This window comes from Hetaerina americana, unplaced genomic scaffold (genome assembly GCF_022747635.1).
Source record: "Hetaerina americana unplaced genomic scaffold, ioHetAmer1.1.p SCAF_2, whole genome shotgun sequence".
In the NCBI taxonomy this organism is placed as follows: Eukaryota; Metazoa; Arthropoda; class Insecta; order Odonata; family Calopterygidae; genus Hetaerina; species Hetaerina americana.
The window spans coordinates 53,159,074-53,179,944 of NW_027286763.1; the positions used below are offsets into that span (position 1 = coordinate 53,159,074).

Genomic DNA, 20,871 nt, shown 5'->3' on the forward strand with positions numbered 1-20,871 from the left:
ATTAGTAACAAGAGCAAACATAAAATAAACTTTATCAAGAAATAGAATATGAAAACTATTCTGGCTTGTACAATTCATTACATAAATTAAGCAACAGCAAAAATGATCCTTACAGGGTCCGAATATCTGAAATGTCTCTTTATAGCCTCTTGAATTAACGGCCAAAGGCAGAAAAGACAATTCATGAAAAGTTCATAAGGAAATGTATGATGATGCCAAAAAAGAGAATGAAGTTTTGATTTTCTTTCAAGTAACACTGAGAACACTAAGAATATAATCATCTTTTGAGACAAATATTTCATTAAAGCTGATTGATTTTAAGACTTTCATTTTACATAACCTTTATCTTAGATATTATTTTGGCAAAACTGCTTCCGATTGTGTAAATTACCTAAAATTTGTTTTAATAATACAGATCAGGACAGATTAAAGACAGTAGTTGGAAATGCAATAAAACACCCATAAGAATTTTCTAAGCCTCAAAGATCACAAAAAAGACGATTTCCCATTCATTAAAAGTTGAATTGATGGATTAGATAAGGATGAACAAATCACATGAATGTACAGAAATTGTTCAGTAGTATCCACAACTTTCAAAAACTAAATAACGTACCTATACATCAGAAACTTAAATTTTACACAGAGCATAGTATTTTCCACCCATTTATTTGACTCATGGAATGATTCAGACAACTCAATCTGCTTCTGCAGGTCCTTGATTTTATAAATGTTACATTTAATTAATACCATTGAATATATTAGCATACACATTTCTTCCATTTCTTTTTTTAGCTGGAGCACAGTGGCAATGTAAGTGTGAGGCTCACTACATTCTACCACATTTATTTGGCATTACATATTCTTGGGGCAGTTAATTACCCCATGTAAGGGGCGCGGCAACATAACTTCCTTTTTTCAAATGCAAAACACTTTCATAAAAGGAAGTTATATTGCCTCACCCTGTATTTGATCCTGAATATCAAAAGGTGTGTTTCTAATTTCTTAAATTATTAACTCCTATATTTACACTAAAATTACAGATAATAAATTTGGGACATTATATTCCTCACAGTTCAGTCATTCAAGAAATGTCTGTCATGTAACAAACATATGAATTCACAGAAGAATTTAATGGACCTGTATTGGCAGTGACATCAATCCTCCAGAAAATATTATAAAAAAAAACAGATTCATAAATTGGTGCATTTTTGGTTGAGCTGTGTATACTCTGATTTAAAAATGCATTTTTAACAATTACAAAAGTGTGTTTCCCAAGATAAAACATATGATTCATGAATTAGTGCAGTTTTTAATCGAGCAGTGCATTATCTGATTTCAAAATGAATTTTCAACTACACCAGAAAGCCAAGCAGTGCCATTGTATCTATTTGGGTTGATTTATTCATTATTTAAGAAAGTGTGTCTTGCCCAAGATAGGTAAATATACATTACCAAAATTTAATATGAGCAACTATCCCCTCAGAAAAAATTATGCAACTACACCACCTTCCTAAAATTTGAAAACTTCGGTGAAATATACTCTTGACAAGATAAGCTTTTATTGTCCTGTAATTTTGTAAGCTTAGTTTACAAGCAACCTAAATAGATTGCATTTTTATAAAAGCAATTCGTCTCACAGAAGCCAGTCAAAAACATGACATTTGGTATCACATTAGAAAATTGATTAAAAATATAAAAACAGGATTGAATGATCAATTTTCAAAATCACTTTTTGAACCTGTGCCAACTACAATTGAACATACAGCATAAGGAAGTTTATCGGCAATTCTTGATTTTACACCTATTCATTTATATTTCTTCAATTTGCAATTTCAATTTCATTGCATCAATTTTCTGAATACTATAAGCTTTTTAGGATTCTCCATTGTGTCCAAACCTTGAAAATGTGGCTCCCTCTTGATAATGAATTGTCCACTACAAATTTTGAAATAACACTCCATTCTATCAAGCATCATCTACCCAATTCCCCATAGGCCTTGTAACCCCATGAGATGCAATAGAACTATCGCAGATCAGATTTGAAAGCTTCCTAAATAATAATTCTTTCCCCACGTTACTCCTTTGCGGAAATTTCAACAGGTACAGGGCTTGTTGGGCCATTCTCTGGCAGAAATTGAAACTAATTTCAATACAATATTTGTACACAAAAAGGCCCAAGAATGCAAATGATTTGACTGTAGAGAAGCCCAGATTCAATGAACACCTTTCAAATTAATGTAACAAGATAAAGATGAATAGATACATATTTCTAAGCCTATGAATTAAGCTTGGGCAAAAATCTTTCATGAATTCACTAAGCATGAAAAAGCTGGCACACTGAAAAAAAATCACTAAAAAGCACTAACATAACCCTTGATGGGGAAGGAATTGTAGAATTTTTTAGAGTTCAGTTCAACACACAATCATTAGCAGCATTTATCTGGCATTAAAAAAAATGTTAATCACATTTTACTTTACCACAAAAATACACATAATGCAGGAAAGCAAGGAAAGAAAGCGAAGTTATGGGACTTCGAAGGGGGTATCCTGAAAAAATATGGTTATGAGTTTCGCCCTTGCCTGCTCCAGCTTGTTGCACAGCTTTTCCGGCCAGTCATGAGGAGGTGGGCTCTCGGGACAGAACACGTAGTCTGCCTCACTGGTGAGTGCCGCCACTATGGAGAGGTACCTGTTCCAAGGTAGCAAGTCAGGGGCAAAGGAATGAGGGAATGGAAAGCATAGACTCCCAAAAAGCACCAAAGCAAACTCATTTGCATGTGGAAGTATCAGCTTCATAGCCTTTATTCCAAATGTTATATGGGACACATTTTGTAAACCATACACCCTTTGACCCATATCCTTGAAAAAAAAGTACATTTCTTCAATAACCCATGAGAAAAAGGAGATTTAATTTTGCTATTCATACCGAGAATTAGACTTCTGTCAAACTCATATTAATCCTCGAATCGCTCAATAACACATACATATTGTAATTTAATTTCAACTGAAAATTAATTTTTGAGAAGGTTATCACACATCAATGTAAAATCAACCAAAAATATGCAATCAATACACACCTGGCAGAATAGCAATATAAAGTCATTTCAGTGTTCCTTTTAAGGACAAATTTCTGACCATTTCAAATTAGTATGTAACAAATTTAAGGTGGATATCAATCTTATGTTGAATTTAAATGATATTGAGCTTAGATGTTGAAGGAGGAAATGCAGCCAAAGGGAAAGAGAAACCCTTTCTAATGAATAACTGGAGTGAGAGGAAAAGTATGGGTGAAGTATCAAGATTTGGTAAACGAAATGCCAAAGGGAACAAAAGATAGAGAACACAAATGAAGCAAAATAAAAGCCAACCTTGCACCACTACAAATAGTGATCACGTATGCACTTCATGGAAATCCATCAGAAATATACAAAAATGAAGTTGATGCAGGCGATATGGAGAGAAGGGAAATTAACATTTTTGAGAAGACATTAGACCCCATTTTGTATGAAATAAAAGATATGTCACTAGGCATAAAGAATTTCATCTGGCAGCCAAACTAGTAAGTCTTATACAGTGTTTGGTCATTGATGAGGGTCTTGGGTTACAGTCTATGCCACAGGAAACCTAGAGATCATATTCAAGCAGTGAGAATTCCCGAGTGACAAAATTTTGTGAAAAAATGCTGGTGGCACCTTAAAAGTGTATATTTTACACACTATATGGCTAAGGTGAGTTCTAACCTCGACAGTGAAACCAGTTCAGATTTCAATATTAAAAGAGTTGGTACTTTCCCACAGACTTTATTTCACAGTGCATCGTGTTTCACTGACTTAAGGCATCATCAGGTACAAGTGACACACACAGCTGCTGAATATATACCCATGGGACAGAGGAGAGGGGGGGAAATTTGAAGGTGGGGGGGCGGGTTTGCTGGGACTTCAAAGTTGGTGGTCGTGGCTTTTTCAGTTAAAGGAACAAGAGGTGGTGATGCCTTAGTTATGACTAAGCATTGGGTCTGGTCCGGGCTTACTGGGGGGGGGACTAGGAGCGGACGGTTTCTTAGAACCATTGGACTCGTTTACCCTCGAGGATAGGGGTGGCTGTGTAGGGTCGGGGGATTTTTCGGAAGTGAAAATCAGTGGTCGAGGAAAGAGAAAACAAAATGGAAGAATGGTGTTGTTTTAGTTATGACATTTCATAGGGTCTGGTCATTGTGTAGATGCAACTGAGTACGTTGAACTGTTGGGTTTGTTTACCCTCGAGGTCAATTTTTCGGAAAGGAGAGGAGGGATGGGTGCAGCATTACTCATTACAAAGTGTTGTATTGGGAACAATCTATTACCAACACTTTTAATATGGACATCAAACAATAACATGAAGTGAAACCTGAAAGTGTGAAATACAGTTCAGATTTATTTGGGGGGGGGGGGGGGGTTGATTAAGAGGTATTAATTTGATGGGTTCTTGGAAACGATAAAAAAGGTTTCCATTATTTTCCTAGGTCCCAATGAAATCTATCTATAATTAAAAGAGTTAGTTGGCTTTTATCTCGCTTTCTGTTCTATTCTTTGATAAAAATGTTTATACAAACTGCTATTACGTGCATAACGGATAGTAATTCTATTCAAGTGATGAAGTATGAGTGACATTTCTTTCCTCATGGCTAAAAATCCATTTCATTCTCAAGTAGGAACCTGTCAATAGGCATGAACTTTATTAGCCTACACCAGGGAAGAGCAGTCTGCCAGGTCCCATCCAATACATATTGTGTTATGAATGATTTCCCATTGCCAACATGCACCAGCATCTTCATAGGAGAAATTCGGTTATGATTCACATCAAGACAATTTCATTGAATCATCAAAACAGAAATACACAATGCTCAGTGTTCATAGCCTTGGGGGAAAAAAAGTGCTGAAATATCCCTGAAATACCAAAATTTTTCCACTGAATGAACAACAATACAAAATATCCAACATTATTTGCCATGTACATGCAAAAAGCAGCAGCAAGAATAAAACTTTTCCTTGCTTTACATTTAGTTAAACATTTTATCTTCCCACTCATTAGAAATTCATTACACACCACATTAACCTAAACTGAGAAGTTATTGTGAATATATTGAATAATTAAATACATCAGAAAACTTTTGCATCTTAAATAAAGATGAATCTTTACATGGCTGCATTTTTTTAGACCAATAGAATGGTGAAATCAATGGTTTCAGGCTCAACTGTATAAAATCTCATCTTGCACATAAAATTAAAAAAAAAAAAACACTGAGGATTTCAATAAAAAATGCAATAACATGTGACCAAGTTTCATCATATAGGTGAAATCTTCAGGTACCAAGTTTTCTACACAATAACGAGGTACATAAACAGAAAATGAGTGTGTCTGTATGAAAAATGATGGAAAAAGAGAATGCAAATAGGGCATGAAGGTATTTGAGTGTATATTTCATGAGGAAGAGGGAGGAAGAAAGGTCATTTTGACTACCAAATAGTAATATTATTAGCACTAGCCTGCCGGCTTAGAGTAAGTTTTTGATGGATCCTGACACTAAACACTACTCGTAAGCTCTAATTAATGTAATGCAAAAAGCTTAAAACCCACAACACACAAATTCCTATTATTTTCCTCCCTTTACTACCATTTCTCCCTTGAAATCATCATCAGCATCCACTTGTTCCACTTCCTTCAAATTTCTGCTAACAGCATCATCTCTTTTCGACTACCATTCCTAGAAACTTCACCACAAGTATTTCCATTTTATTTTATACTTTTCCCCTTTCTGACATATCAAAAACTTCCAATCTACGATGCTGCTTATCCTCTTGCCTAAACAACAACTTTCCATATAAAAACTTTTCCTTGTCTTTTCTTTAAAACTTTATTTAAGATGCCTGCCAAAAACTCCCTTCTTTACCTAACACAATTCTTCTTTCAATGTCCCCATTACTAAACCCACGTCTCCAAAACAGCTCCTAAATAGGTGAACCACCTTAACTATTCTACTTCATACGTTATGTCCCCTAACTTGAATGTTTATCTTAACCTTCCTAATTCTTTATAAACCCACCATCTTCATTTTCTTATGATTAATTCTCATCTCTTATCTATCACACTGATTCTGCAATGCAGTAAGTAACAATTGTAACCCTTTGGCAAACTGACTTACTAACACCTGAACATCCAAAAATCTAATTTGAAGAGTTCTCCACCTACTTTCACTCCAGCTCTTTCGATACCTCCCCAAACATTTCCTCAGCATATATAATGACAAGAACAAGTGATGATGGGCATCCAGGTCTTACTCCTCTACTAAGTACAATCCATCTCAGCTTTTCATTTGCTATCCACCCATGTACAGTCTGAGACAAATACATTCTTATCCAGAACCTGCAGTTTCTGGATAAGGAGGAGGAATGTACGAGTGAAAATACTAAAAGATGCTTTTGAAACTTAGAGATTCCTTTGAAACAAGGTTGATGCATTCTTATAAATTCTGCAAACATTACATGAATAAGCAGCCTCCCCAGCTGATTTACAAAGTGGTTTTCAAGTCCAAGAGATGAGATTCATTTACAACAGGGCAAGATTGCCGCACAAGATAAAATTTTTAGCTTTTTTAGAAACAATAACATTTTGTCAAAAAAATTATAATCACTAATTTTGACAAACTTTATTTTTTAAGCATATCTGAGGCAGACTTCTTTGTCTGAGCTTTTATTTTCTCAATGGAAAAATTTCACAATTTTTTAGTTAATCGAGTTTTCAGGCAGTACACAAGAATGTTTTCAGTTAATTATTAACTTAATGATTAGTAGGGCTAAATTATTGACATACCCATGAAAATATGAAAAATAGTTGGGATCAATTAAAACTAAAATAAATTACTCTTGGGTATTTCTCACCTAGAATTGACCCAATTCCAAGGTATAAAAAATATAATGGAATCTCAAATACGAGCATGATTCGTTCGGCGACCTCTCTCATAAAACAAAACACTCGTTCGGTGAATCATTTTTTTCCATTTAAAGTAAATGTAAAATGCGATACTGCACTCATAACAAAAAAATTAAATTTTGTCCATATTTTAAGCAAAGAAAATCATATAGACATTATTTAGTATCCTGGTTCATGTTCAACTTTTCTTCTATTTTGGAATGAAACCACAGGGAATGCAAATTTGATCGGTAGAAAACAAAAAAGATTAGAAATAATTAATTAATTTGTGATACAATCATAGTTCATTTATCTAAGAAACCACTTAGGAGACATTTGTTTGTCTGACTCTTCAAGTTTTTTGAAAATGCAACATGGCATTATCATTATGTAAATATTTAGCATGCACTGCCAATCTTATTAGGGTGATGCTTTTCAATATATGATGCAACAGAGAACTATAGTCTTCATCTCTTACTCTATTGCAGAATGAACCAACCTGGACTACAAATTAGATTTATAGTATGTCATAACTGCCGTATTAAGGCAATGTTTCTTAATGTATGATGATGCAACAGTTTCCCATGCTATGAGCATTTCTCTTAGTGCCCTAAATGATTGTTGCTTTGCTGTTACCTCCTCCTCAGACCAACTCTCCCCCACAACTTCTTCCTGTGAAACACAATGCTCCATAAGCTCTTCGGTAGTCAACTCCTGGCCGTGCTCCTCCTCAAAGTCAATTTTGTCAATGCTCTGCAACTAAAGCTTCTTCCAAGCAGAAGCTATAGTTTTCTTGGTAATTCCTTCCCATGCCTTATTGATCACCTTTAGGGAGGCAACGATGTTGAAATAATATTTCCAAAACTCTCCCGGAATGAGATAGGACCTTTGAGTCACCTCATACCAATGGTCGAAAAGTGCTTTAGTGTAGAGCTTCTTAAAGTTAGAAATAACTTGCTGGTCTATAGGCTGGAGTAATGGAGTGGTGCTGAGAGGAAGAAACTGAAGCTTGATGAATTTAAATTCCTCAAGGAATTCATCTTGTAGACCAGGAGGGTGGGCAGGGGCATTGCCCATAACAAGCAAGACATGGAATGGCAGAATCATCTCAAGCAAATACTTTTTCACAGAAGGATCAAACACTTCATTTATCCATGCAGTAAACAGGTCAGGTGTCACCTAAGCTTTGTTGTTGGACCTCCACATCACATTCAGCCTGCTCTTCTGAACTTTCACTCCTTGGCAGGGTCATTAGGTTTCTGAATGGTAAACAAGCATAGGTTTAATTTTCAAATTGCCACTTGTATTGGTACAAAATAGCAGGGTGAGACAATCTTTCATGGGCTTGTTGCCGGAGAATGCATTCTCCTCTGCTATTATATAGGTTTGCTTTGGCATCTTTTTCCAAAAGAGATTCACCTCGTCAAAATTAAAAACCTGTTGCAGTAGGTAACCCTCAGAATCTATGAACTTCTTATATTCACTGATGACGTTCTCTGCTTCCCGAGTCAGAGCTCGCTGCTTCACCATGACTCACAATGCTGTGAATACTTCCCTATGAGCAGTCTTGAGCATTAAAATAGTTTCCGTGGCCGATTTCCCCTACAGGAAACAAAATTTCACTACAGCGCATTGCTCTTGATAATCTGCCATCATATTTTTTGCCGAAATGTAAAACGTTGTTTCACTGACGGACTGATCCAGTCACAGCAACGGCGCCATGTATACTGATGCAGAAGGTGTGAGCCTGACGTACGACTGGCTGAACAAGGGCTTCCCCCCACTCTTGCTCCCCACCGCAGCCTAATTCCCGTTAATTTTGGGTCCCTCCTCGTACACATTTATTTTTGCCTGACTATTAGCAAACTTAGCATACTGTCAAAAACATAAATTTTAAATTTAAATAGGCTTAAAGTTGTAAACACCATCTGAAACTGGCCAGCATCTACAAATAATTTGACATTTCCTCACATGCGGTACGCCACAATTAGTAATGAACCATGGACGGTGGCAGCTTATCACAATAATTGCTAGCCATCTTTGCTTATGGATGCATTCTCTATTTAATTTCCTGGAATAAGTCTCTTTCTGCAATGACCTCTGGTGAAAATTATTTTGTTGGCATCTTAAAAAGTTTGATGTCATAATAACATTTAACAGAAAATTTAGAAAATATTTTTCTCCCTTTGCATCTTGATGTTCGAAATGAAGGACAGATTTTATATGAAGTGCATGGTACATGTTAATAAACATTATATGATCCTCAAAAAGATTTTTAGGCTTTCAAAATTGAATCAAACCATGAAAATATGTATCTCCCATTCTGCATATTATTTACCATAGATGTTCAAGGATTTATGAGGGTTAACATTCCTCATATCTCATATATAAATTCTGAATATTCGGATGTCTGATTGTGGGTCAGCAAATAATACCAAAATCAACCCATTATGAAGCTATATTACATTTCTATCAACGATTGCTATGCGATTTAAATTCAAAGAAAGTTACTTTTGCATGCTATGCAACAGAAAACACAAAAATGATTTTATGTCACATCTAAATCTCAAATTTAATTTTTAGAATATTAAATTATTTTTTTTTTAGTTTCAGAGTAAGTACCACAAATAATGGAATATGGAGCTAATTAACTGAAACAGTATAGTGCCATAAACATAAATGTAAAAACAAAGTACAATGATGAGTAGACATCTTACCCACAGTGCCTTCCCATGACTTCCATAATGAATGTACGCTGATGAGAATATGCAGTTGACACAATGGCATCAGTAGCCTCAATGATACGATGCAAGGCAGAGTCAGTGCCAATGGTCATGTCAGTACCACAGAAGTCATTGTCAATTGACCCTACCATTCCTGCTATATGAAGATGGCTGTATTTGTCTCGAGCTTCTTTTGTAATGAGACCTAAAATTGAAAATAAATTCTATTTGTGAAATGAATTTAAGTTATATTTGACGAAATCATACATGTGCTAAAAGTTCAGAGAATCACTTGTTAATGATTCACAAAAAAATACCACATGAAAATCAGACTCACGCATGTGCCTTCAATTATATACATACATATATCATTATAAATACAAATACAATACATAAACATAAGATTTCAAAAATGAAAAACATGCCTGTTTCATTTGGTAGAAAATCAAGATGCATGATAGAATGCCATCAGTTAAAACAGAGCTAGTAAGAAAACACTGGTGAAAAATAAAAAATTTACATATGCCTACAATTAACAAAAACATTTCTGCATTTAAGCCCTGAAATAAATTTTTGACACTTCCATGAAGTAGGTATAACCATTTTAAAGCTAAAATAGTTCTTAAGTTTAAATACTGGGCCAATCAAATATGTAAATGATGAGCAATAAAGTATTGCTGGGACACTAGTCTCAATTTCAATGTGCTGATGCCTTTTTTTGAGGTAATTTAGGCAATCCTTTTTCCAAGTTCAATATTAATTTTGAACAAAATAAAGGAGATTATGGACAATAAAAGTATTCCTAAGTGAAAAGTCAGTGTAACACATTAAAATGTATCTGGTTATGATGCTATTATCTACAACACACGGTGTATCCTATCCCTAGAGCTTTCTCATAAAGGTAATTAAGATATGCTGTTAACCAACTGTAATGGTAATTTGTTTTCTATCTCTGGTGAATCTACAATTCTACCTACATGATTATCCACTTATCTCAATTGGCAGAAATTAGACTACAGATTGAAAACAGATTACATTATCTGCAGCTTCATTCCATTCCCTACTATCTCCAGCTGTGCCACATCTTAAGTAGAAGTCTATTAAACACTTCACTATTAATTCTTTCTTGCCTCTACTGATTTGCAGTTGAGCAAAGAATATATAAGTTGGAATTACAAAGAAAAGCACTTTATTTAAAAAAATATTCTTCCAAGTATGATCACAAGCCTCCTATCCATGCTCAGCAATAGTTTCTGTATTCCCTTGATCTATCTTCAATGTCATCTACAAATTTAAAATTATTACAGATGCAAGAGTGACCTTCAAAGAAAACATAAAAACTGAAACAGACTCCAGGTTAAGTGTCTTACTAAACAAGGTCCTGTAATCTTCCTCATCAAGGGATATTGAGAAGGAAAAGGTAGCAGAAATTACCATGATGGTAGAAGAGGAAGACTAAATCGTTTGATGAATAAAAGCTATATTAAACAGGTTTAAAAACTGGCCTCTTAATCAAAATTTGCAAAGAATCTGATGCCAAATGCTGGAATTTCATTACCCTAGTGTAGCTAAAGCATGCTGGAGATTTTTATATTATATTTGATTCAGCTGCATTTCGGCAGGAAAGATTTATATCTCTGCAACAATTAAAATTGCTACATGGAAAACTGAGTAAATACAAGCTGACTGCACAACAGCATGAATACAGATGGTGCGAGTAAATTGAAAACCTGAGGTAACCAGAAATTCGGGGAAACCTGGATGTTTTAATGTCAGGAGCAATCCGTACAAGTTTTCAGTATATAAGAAAGCAGCAACAACAGGTTTGTAGAATTCTAAAATTTTTTCATTTGTGTAAAAAAATCATTAGTGTTAATGCAGCATTATTGAACATAAACCTACCATTCACATAAGTCCAAAAACTCATCCATCAAAACTACATCAAATGAGGGTTGTGTGCACATACTTTAAAATGCGAAATGTTTGTAATTTTTTTTCAATTTTGTGCCTGTAAGACTTAGCTCAGGGTTCTAACAACCTTTCACTAATCATAAAAAATCTTCAAAATTCATGTGGCAAGACTGACACATTCATGTCCTTCGGTGAAATACATATTGAAGAGAAAAACTCTCCCTAGCAAATACAATTTGAGAAAAGAATTCATCCCATTTGAATCTTCAATATGTCCCTACTAATAAAATACCCATGGAGGAGACATACTCTCTCTTGAAACTACTGTTTGAGAAAATAAATCATGCATGAATGTAATTTTTTTAAGCATAAATAAATTTACTACTAACTCTGAGAGACCAATTCATCAAGAAGGCTGGACCATTCTAGTTTGAACAGATTAGCACCAGTTAGAGATCCATCACCACCTATTACCACCAGGTTGGTAATTCCTTTATTAACCAAGTTTCTGGCAGCTTTCAAGCGCCCGGCACGCTCTCGAAAATCAGAACAGCGAGCTGAGCCTATTACAGTTCCTCCCTGTAGAAGTTAAAGAGAGGGATTAATTCCCATAAAAACTAGTTCAAACAATTAATTCAAAAATTATGCAATATTTTATCTTCAAATTACACCAATATATCATACATAATATACATGTACCATGTTTGAAGAGATAAAAAAGTAATGAAAACCATCACTTTGCATAAAACTACCAACCAATTCCCACAAATACACAGAATTTCATTACTTTCAGGGAATATAACCAAGTTCACTTTGAAAGAACACCCCATTCATTGATGCCCATTGTGTAGAGAATATTGCATATTCAAATGTCACTTTGATGTCTTATCAAATAATTCAAGATGATAATGAGTTGTTGCCATAGTCATTCAGTATGATAAGTTGGAGGGTGATGTAGAAAAGCTGGTGAATTTTTGTACCAATAAAGAATATTTTTTTGCCAGATAATATTGTACTATTTTTCAATAAGCAGATCCTTTGAAATAATTTTTAATATCGTAAAAACAAAAACAGGAACCCAATTGTTTTCAGAAAAACTTCACTTCCAGGGCCAACATGGCCACTTGTTTATCACAACATTTACATGATTGAATTTGGTACAAATACAATCTTCTTGGAAGACAACCAATGGTAGTAACACACAATAGCCTATTGGACATCACTGGTTAACCCCTTAAGATGTATGTTTCATAGGAAAGATTTGAATCTTTCCTAAGCACAAAATGTATACATAGGAATATGTATTTACTTTTTTGATTGTTTGCTAATATTTTAACAGAATTGAGAAATCAAAACAATGAAGACATTTACCAATACATCTTTTTTATATTAAGTAAGTATTATTAGTACTAATATTATTGCAAGAGGTTTATCAGGCATAATAGTTTATATCCTCCGACAGAACGTGCACAGAACACTAAGCAGTATCTCAGAAAACTACATGAGGTCACCATATTTTCATTCTTTCAAGACTTATTCAAAATACACTAAGACACAAGGACTTAATGATTTCAAAATATTTTTGTTGACTGCATTAGACCCAATTAAATTGCATTCCTTCCTCGAAGTTACTAGAAGGTATTGATCTTAATAATGTTTAAGAGCATGATATCTTTCAAGATCTTACCGAGATGTCACATGCCTTATATTGAAAACTCATTACACCATTACCTTAATTTTCCATGGTTATACATATGATATCTCAAAAAATGCACCAAATGACAACAATTTCATGGACCATTTGGTCATATGGATTTGATGACCGGCTGGATGTACAGAAATAGCATTCGTATCCCATTCTGATTACTTCACTGATTATTCCAATTGAAAATGCCCCAAAATAGACTAGGACAGACATCCAAAGGATACATGAGCCCAATTGTGCACTTGAATAATGCAACGCGAGTAATTTAGGGACATACAGAAACCTATGTACACCGTGGGGATTTTAGTGTCTAAGACCTATACGCAAATACCAATATGTAAAAATTACCAAATGAATATGCTTACCTTATGAATAATTGAGGACACCGACGACCAAGAAGCTTCAACGATATATTCTTCTCCATCCACCATTCCTTGGTAACCCTCTTTTATGAAGTACACTTTGCAACCTAAATATATTCCCATACGAACTACCGCTCTGACGGCAGCATTCATACCTATAATAGTAGACAGTGAATTTGTAGAGTGCTTATGCACCGATTATTTTATAAACTTATCCTTAAGGAAATAAATGCAAAAACTTAAAACTCGGTATATTTCTTATAATGGTCATTATAACTACAGGAATCATACGGAAACATTTTGAACTGACCCTGAGAATCTCCTCCACTAGTAAACACTGCTATCCCCTTCCCCTTGTGGGATCCTCTCTCGATGAAACGCTTCTTCTCTTCATTCATCGTGTATTTGGGTCGTACCTTCGGTGCGTACTGAATCAAAACAGAGACAAATGTTGCAATACGCTGAATAAGTCACGTACAACCACAAAAACTTAATCACTGGAAGAATATAACAATAACAACACTTACAAAATAGTTATGAACGTAAATGGGATAACAATAGAATCGTTTCAAGGAGTTTGTCACATATAAGTGCTACAGTTCCAACTCCCGGAGGTGCTAACTTTCAGAGGTCGAATAAGTAACCTCTCGCAGAAGTCAAAGCTTGCGGTCAAGGTGACCTCCAAGTTGTCTTTTGTTTCACTAGTTAGGCCACCTACAGGAATGTCAGAGCACTACTTTTGCAAGCGGGAATTTCAAGTGATAGAATAACTTGACCACTTCCGAAATTCAATAGGATCCACACTAAAACTATGTTCAATGGACTCTAAAGCAATAACTAACAAAGATTCGTTTTAAAATTTAGACATTTTTGATATTAATTGAGGTCGGTTGATCAATTGCAACAAATCACTGACCGATTGGTTGATCATTGACTAAGAAGAATATTGATATTTTGTAATTAAGTAATTAAATAGTTACAAATCCGCAGTATATATAATACAATTAACACCAAAGTAATCATTAATTAATGCATTAAAACTACAAAATTCAACAAAAACACTATTATTTCTAATAAATGTATTTTTTTTCAATTTCAGTTTAGGATGACGGCTTAGAAATCATCAGCAACTTAGAACCTTTCCATTATCAACGAATTCACCCAAGGATTGATGAAAGCTAGATCAGTGTTCTCAAGGCAAAGAATAAACAATGTCGACCTAGTTTCCTACCTGCTAATGTTAATGAATTGACATCACGGTGGCCCAATCTACTGAATCAGACAATTATTGATGGTCAAATAATTACTACACCAGAATAGACCAGTAATCAACCAGGGGGTTGGTTTGATGGGTGACTCACCTAATGCTAGGTCCAACGGCGAGTGAAGTTCACACACTTTTTACGGTGCTGCCTGTATTATCCTGGAAAAATCTTGTACAAAAAAAATCGCAAAGCTTAGGGTGATGACTAGAGTGCGTAGAGCGTCCTTCTTATTCGAAAACGATCAAATAAAGTATCACTGTACCCACTGAACCAATCGTATCAGCTCATCCATTAGAGTAGAGATATTACAGAAACAAGTGCTAACGAAAGTAGAAGCCCTTAAAAATAATCGAGGACCGGAAGCCTAATTCCACTATCATGGGGGATTGTGGCTGCCTCTATTATGCTGGAGGGGTTGCGAAAGACTTATCATCGGAATTCGGCCCCTCTCTTGCTGATAATTCGTGAGACCCATACTTTTGTTCACACCTAGAAGTGAAAGTTCGCTGGCAGTAGGTCATAATTCTTCAAAATAGTTTCTACATGGGAAAATGCTCCCTCACCTTCGCCCTTCGTGTTGGTACCTATGGGTTTACATGTACTCACGAGGCCTTAATTAGTTCCAGATGGATTCGCGAGAAAACTGCCTTGGTGTTTGGGTTATGACCTTCGAGTTACTGAAAGGGTTTCCATTTATCCCATAACCATGTACGTCACTACGGAATGTTCCCTGGAAGACGATTGGTCGGGGATGGTTGATTTTAAGGAGCGGACGACAGTTAAGATTGGCATCCAAATCCAATCAGTCTATCTTTTCCGAATGTTTCAGAATGCTATTTGGGGGTAAATGATCGTATCAGAAGGAAGGGATATTTCGCTCCAAGTGTGACAGCAGATTTCTAGTAACTAAATCTAGATTCAGAAACAGCGTGTAATTTGTGATACCTTCCCCCTTAAGCTTACACACTATGATCACAAGAGCATTTTAGTCTCACTAGTAAGACGATTCTCCCTAAGCGTCGGCAAACTCACGAGTGCGTCAGGTTGAAATTGTTGCGCTAATATCCAGATGTTTACACCGCCAAATGATTTATATTTTTGCCCCATAATTTCTGATTTTCTATGAATTATTTCTCTGCAAAAATATTTGCTCTATATGAGTCAGTCAGGCCTTTTAAACTAGCCTTAATATTAATATTTGGATCGAAAAATGTGGTATATTTCTGTACGTTTTTTCCATTTGTTTTGGGCCACGACCAATAGGAAAAATACGAATATAAATGTGAAATTAAAGGCATCGTATAATTATTCGTATGTTTTAAAATCCGTGAATAAAAGAGCATGAGTCAACGCGGAGATTTACTTTTAGATATTTTTTCCAATACTTAAGCTATATTTCGTATAAAAGTCCAATAGAACAGCAAATAAATCAAGATGTATACCTTCTCTCTGGCCTGCCTTTCATTCAGTCCCAACTTTTTTTCGGAAAGTTTATAGACGAGCTAAATAATTAAAATTTGATACCCAGTCACAAACAATATAGTAGTAAGTCCTTCAATGCAATATATTTAATTTTTTTTACTCAACCCCGTTTCGTTTTAACTTAATAAGAAAGGAATGGATTGGATACAGAGACTTATGAAGTTCTTTTGTTTTCACTTATGTACCTTGGGAAATGAAGACAATGGGCTTTTTCTGCCAATCAGGAAATTTAAAGATACTAATACAATATCTATACAATTGAAACCTGGCACAAGTACGGACAAATAATGGTCTAAAACCCACAACAGAAGGTCAAATCCATTGATGTACGATGTCAATATGCACTCGCATATCCTTTTAAATTACAGCACGAGGCTAAAATAAATCACAATTAAACGTAGGATGACATGTGCAACTTAAATCAAAACCAAACTAACACCCTCTTCTCTCTAATGGTGCAAATGACCTCGGCTGTTCGTTGTTTCCCTCCGAAGAACTGCTACTTAAGTCATGAAAAGAGCCCAAAAGATGATTAAGGTTTCTCTCTAATCTTTCTGATTCCGGTGAACATTCATTGAATCTAATTAATTTACGTTGATCGCGGAGCTGTATTAATTACAATTTGCCGTCCTAAAATTCATACGAAATAGATAGAATGTCTAAAAGAACGGCCGATAAATAAATAAGGAATTAACCCTACTTGAACTTTAACATTCTACTTCAATGAGTTGAACGATTTTAGACTTAACAATTCGCAATTAGTTATAGATATTTCTTGATTATTAATAGGAAATGTTTCATTTAATTTTATCATTGATTATTTAAGTGCACCACAATTTCACTCATTGATCTTTTCTTATAAATTTTATCCATTTAGAATTGATTTACTTTTCAATTATCATTGACATCGGCTTTACTAACCACAGTGATTTTTACCATGTTATCGAAACTGTTTCTCTCACTCAAGTGACGAAATAATTTTGATCTGAATATGACCCTACCGCGGTCGGACAATGTTACTCTGATCCGTTATCGTTCCAATACTGACAAAAACAGAATGCAAGAAGAACGACAGTAAATAAAGAAAAATAAAAAGTAAAATAATTTAAATATTAAGTGGCAGACAATATGCTCCAAAAGTAGGATTACAAAAATCTCATATCGGATGGTGGCGAAAACCGGCTTCCTTATTTTGGCAGCCGGCCATGAAAAAGGACTGGGCACCATATCCATGCGGAAAGGGCGAATAGAATTCTAATGAGTTGACGAGACGTTGGCAACACGAAATCTTATCCTATCAAATAGATTTTGGCGAAAATCTCTGAAATATGACCTTGTTGTAAAATAAATTAACTCGTGATAGTGAAAATAATTTCTAGAAAATTAGAATTGATGGATGGACTAAACGCGAATTATCGGTACACAAAATTTATCAATGTTGACTATTTTACGAGTTGTGCTGACACATTTTATTGTATTTTGTGAATACTATATATTCATTTTTTAACTGTTAAGTGCTCTGGGTTTTACGTAGGTTTGAGTGTTGCATGATTTCTATGTTTTCTTCTTATTAATGCGTTTGGCCCTAGTCTTTACCTTCGGGTTTTCAGCAAAAACTATAATTAGAAAAATAATCAAATGCCTGTAAATGCCTTGCCATGTTGTATGACAATAGTTTATTTGTAGCGCAAAAACTCTTTCTGCATTGCTTTCGCTGGCGAGCGATGCTGTTAAAACGTTATGTTGCTAATAATCAATAAATTCCAGCCTGAAGATCTCTAAATGGGGTCGAGGAACTATTTTCAAATTCTGATAGGAACAAAAAACTTGAGAATTGGCCAGTGAGCGTCGGCAAAACCTCGACGCTAAAAATATGCTCAACTCCTAAATTTCTGCAGGAGGGAGGTCGTTTGCTTCTAGTACGTTGAACTAATACACGCGGTAGTAATAATGAGGAAAAAAAAGAATTGAAAATCTGAATTCTTCACGGCAGGAAAAATAAAATTAGCTGCGTTCATACATCACTCATGCTTTCGTTGTACTGCTGGGATAAAAATAAAATTTCTTTCCTTATTACGCCCAAATGGAGTGTACTAATCTTGCTTGAAACACGATTACAGACCTGGAGACGACGAATCAAAAAAAACTATGCTAACAAGAACTGCTATCAGAGGGAATTTTAGAAACAGAGACGAGGGAGTGAAGCCACGGCGTGGTCACTCAATAACAGAAAGAAACAATAGGATGGAATTGGTAAAGATTGAGACTTAATGGCCTGAGGGCGGGAATGAGTTAAAAGCCAGGAAGGAGCATGACATTGAGAAAGAGTGACTATTGCTTTTGAGTAGTTCTATGGAAAAAGAGCAGAAAATGACAAGATTCCTTCCGTGAGCAGATTCTTTGGGTTTTATTCGACATGGTAAATGGTTTTCAATCTAGCCAATGAGTAATGAATGAAATAATAACAAGTTGCTAATGGAATTTACGAAGTTTCATCAGCTATTTAAGAGAGACCTGAAACAGTGCTTAACTTGTACGATCTTGAACACTACAAAGAAGCTTTGAAATCATAAATTGCGAAACATACGAGATTATGTTGCATATACATACATGAACATATACATTTGTATACATACATATGTAAACGCTCCGTCAGGAGCCGGGATATCCCAAAGCTCGCCGGTTCCCGGCTAGGATGCTGTGAAAAATCGGGTTGCTTGGCCCCTGAGACACCTGATGGCAAACCAAAATACGGTCACCAAAGGCATCCAACGGCCAAAAAAGATTGTTTAAAAGCCAATATTCTACGTGCTATGACCTCAAAAAACGGAGCTCCTGGAATTGAAACCATAGTGCATGTATATCAATCACTCAAATTTTTACGAGCCTATTTATAACTGGAATGAGAAAGATAAGGAGTGAGTCATGACATAACTCACCAGTTACCACGACGAGTCCCGTCAAGGAAGAGAACGGGGCCAACGAATAAAAGGGGTCGGGTAGAATGTACTCGTATTTGGGGTATCTAAAATGAATTTATTAGCATGGGAGAAGAAAGGTTAATCGAGGTTAATTCTTTGCTCGCTGTAAGTGAAAGGGAATGCCACCAGTATAAGTCCGTCCAAAGGCACTGAAGATGCCCACGGCCAAAAGAATTTTTGGCAATGGTACGCAGGTTTAAACAAATAAGAGCTCGACAAATAGAAAAAAGGATTATCTTATCAACAGTTTAAAAAAATGCGACCGCATTAGCGTGTTTGGATAGAGAATTAAATACATGAAATCATCTCGCCACTCAGAAAGATATACCGTGACCTATTCTGTCCTCAATAATGTAGCGTGTTGACACTCATTTTGGGCGCGCCACAACTCCCTTAGTCTTAAAGTACTGTCCGATTTCATGTTCACCCAAAACTAGGAAGTAAAACACTTTTTACCTGTGAGAGAAAATAATCTTCTTCTTCCATATTGACGGTAATCGTATTTGAAGTTCAACTTGCAGCTGTATCGATTTCCCAGATCCAGACGATGTCGGCTGTGTGCGTTTTCGTGAGATGAAAGCGAAGAGGTTTTGAAAGAGACTATGAAGTTCCAATGCTCGAACAAATCTGCAACTGCACTTCACTCCGCTCTACTTCCACTTCTGATTCCTTATCACGCGCGTGTGCTATCAAGTTCACAAGAATGTGCTATCGTACATCATCCGCTCTACAACTGCGCCTCTACGCTCAGCGGAATTCTTTCACCAAGGTAAAGTCTTGCGGTCACGGTCAATATTGAATTACTGTTTATTGGATTGACATCAATAAAATACACCCAAGTCCTTGGCGCCGAGTGGGCTGGAGAAGTTGTGATATGGGCTTGAAAGGCTGAAGATTTTGGAATAAAATATTTATCCAAAGTTATAATATTAAAAAATCCGAACAAGAAGAAATTGAGAGCAGGTTTCCGCGAAGATTGGGATGTCAGTGCTTGTGCCTCGTAAATGCTTTAACTGAGATGCTTGATAAGAAAGAGGATCAATTTGATGTAGTAAGTTACTGTTTTGCTTATTTATTTATTTCAGTACCCTGCAAGCCACCGCTAGGGTGTATGGCAGGGGGTGAATACACACCAGAATAATTTTGACCTGAACATGACCCTACCGCGGTCGAACAATGTTATTCTGATCCCCTATCTTTCGTGGAAAAAATGATATCTTAAATCCATCTGTTCTACACTCACTGCTAAAGAGACGTCCTTCAAATGTATGCAAGAGATTTCATCTGCAATATAACCTTGGCTCCGTGAGTGATTCCCAGCCAAGCTGCTCTAATATTTTGGATACGCTGCTTAGTTTATCATAACAACGTTTTACAAATTTAGCTCCTCTACGCTGTTCGCGATCTATTTCGGCAATTAATCCAACTTCGTCAGGATCCCGTATACTTGCAGCATATTCTAAATGAGGCCAAACCAACAACGGATAAGATTTC

General features: G+C 35.6%; 2 protein-coding genes across 9 annotated transcripts in view; one reads left to right on the forward strand and one right to left on the reverse strand.

The window, feature by feature from the left end:
- Positions 1–19,975, reverse strand: part of Pfk (ATP-dependent 6-phosphofructokinase) — a 42,994-nt gene extending 23,019 nt beyond the window's left edge. For 3 of the 4 annotated variants that reach the window (XM_071586018.1, XM_071586017.1, XM_071586016.1), the window contains exons 1-6: positions 19,834–19,975; positions 13,960–14,077; positions 13,653–13,804; positions 11,972–12,161; positions 9,666–9,876; positions 2,581–2,689 (exon numbers count right to left, since the gene is read on the reverse strand). In XM_071586018.1, the coding sequence (XP_071442119.1) occupies positions 2,581–2,689; positions 9,666–9,876; positions 11,972–12,161; positions 13,653–13,804; positions 13,960–14,077; positions 19,834–19,863 (810 nt within the window). In that variant the 5' untranslated portion in view covers positions 19,864–19,975. Of the gene's footprint in view, positions 1–2,580; positions 2,690–9,665; positions 9,877–11,971; positions 12,162–13,652; positions 13,805–13,959; positions 14,078–14,176; positions 14,330–19,833 lie in introns of those variants that run through there. The other variant, XM_071586019.1, reaches the window with a different exon arrangement.
- Positions 19,976–19,990: 15 nt separating this feature from the next.
- The window catches only part of WDY (WD repeat-containing protein WDY), a 41,700-nt gene continuing 40,819 nt past the window's right edge, over positions 19,991–20,871 (forward strand). For 3 of the 5 annotated variants that reach the window (XM_071586011.1, XM_071586013.1, XM_071586015.1), the window contains exon 1: positions 20,235–20,428. In XM_071586011.1, the coding sequence (XP_071442112.1) occupies positions 20,396–20,428 (33 nt within the window). In that variant the 5' untranslated portion in view covers positions 20,235–20,395. Of the gene's footprint in view, positions 20,147–20,234; positions 20,429–20,871 lie in introns of those variants that run through there. The other 2 variants (XM_071586010.1, XM_071586014.1) reach the window with 1 other exon arrangement.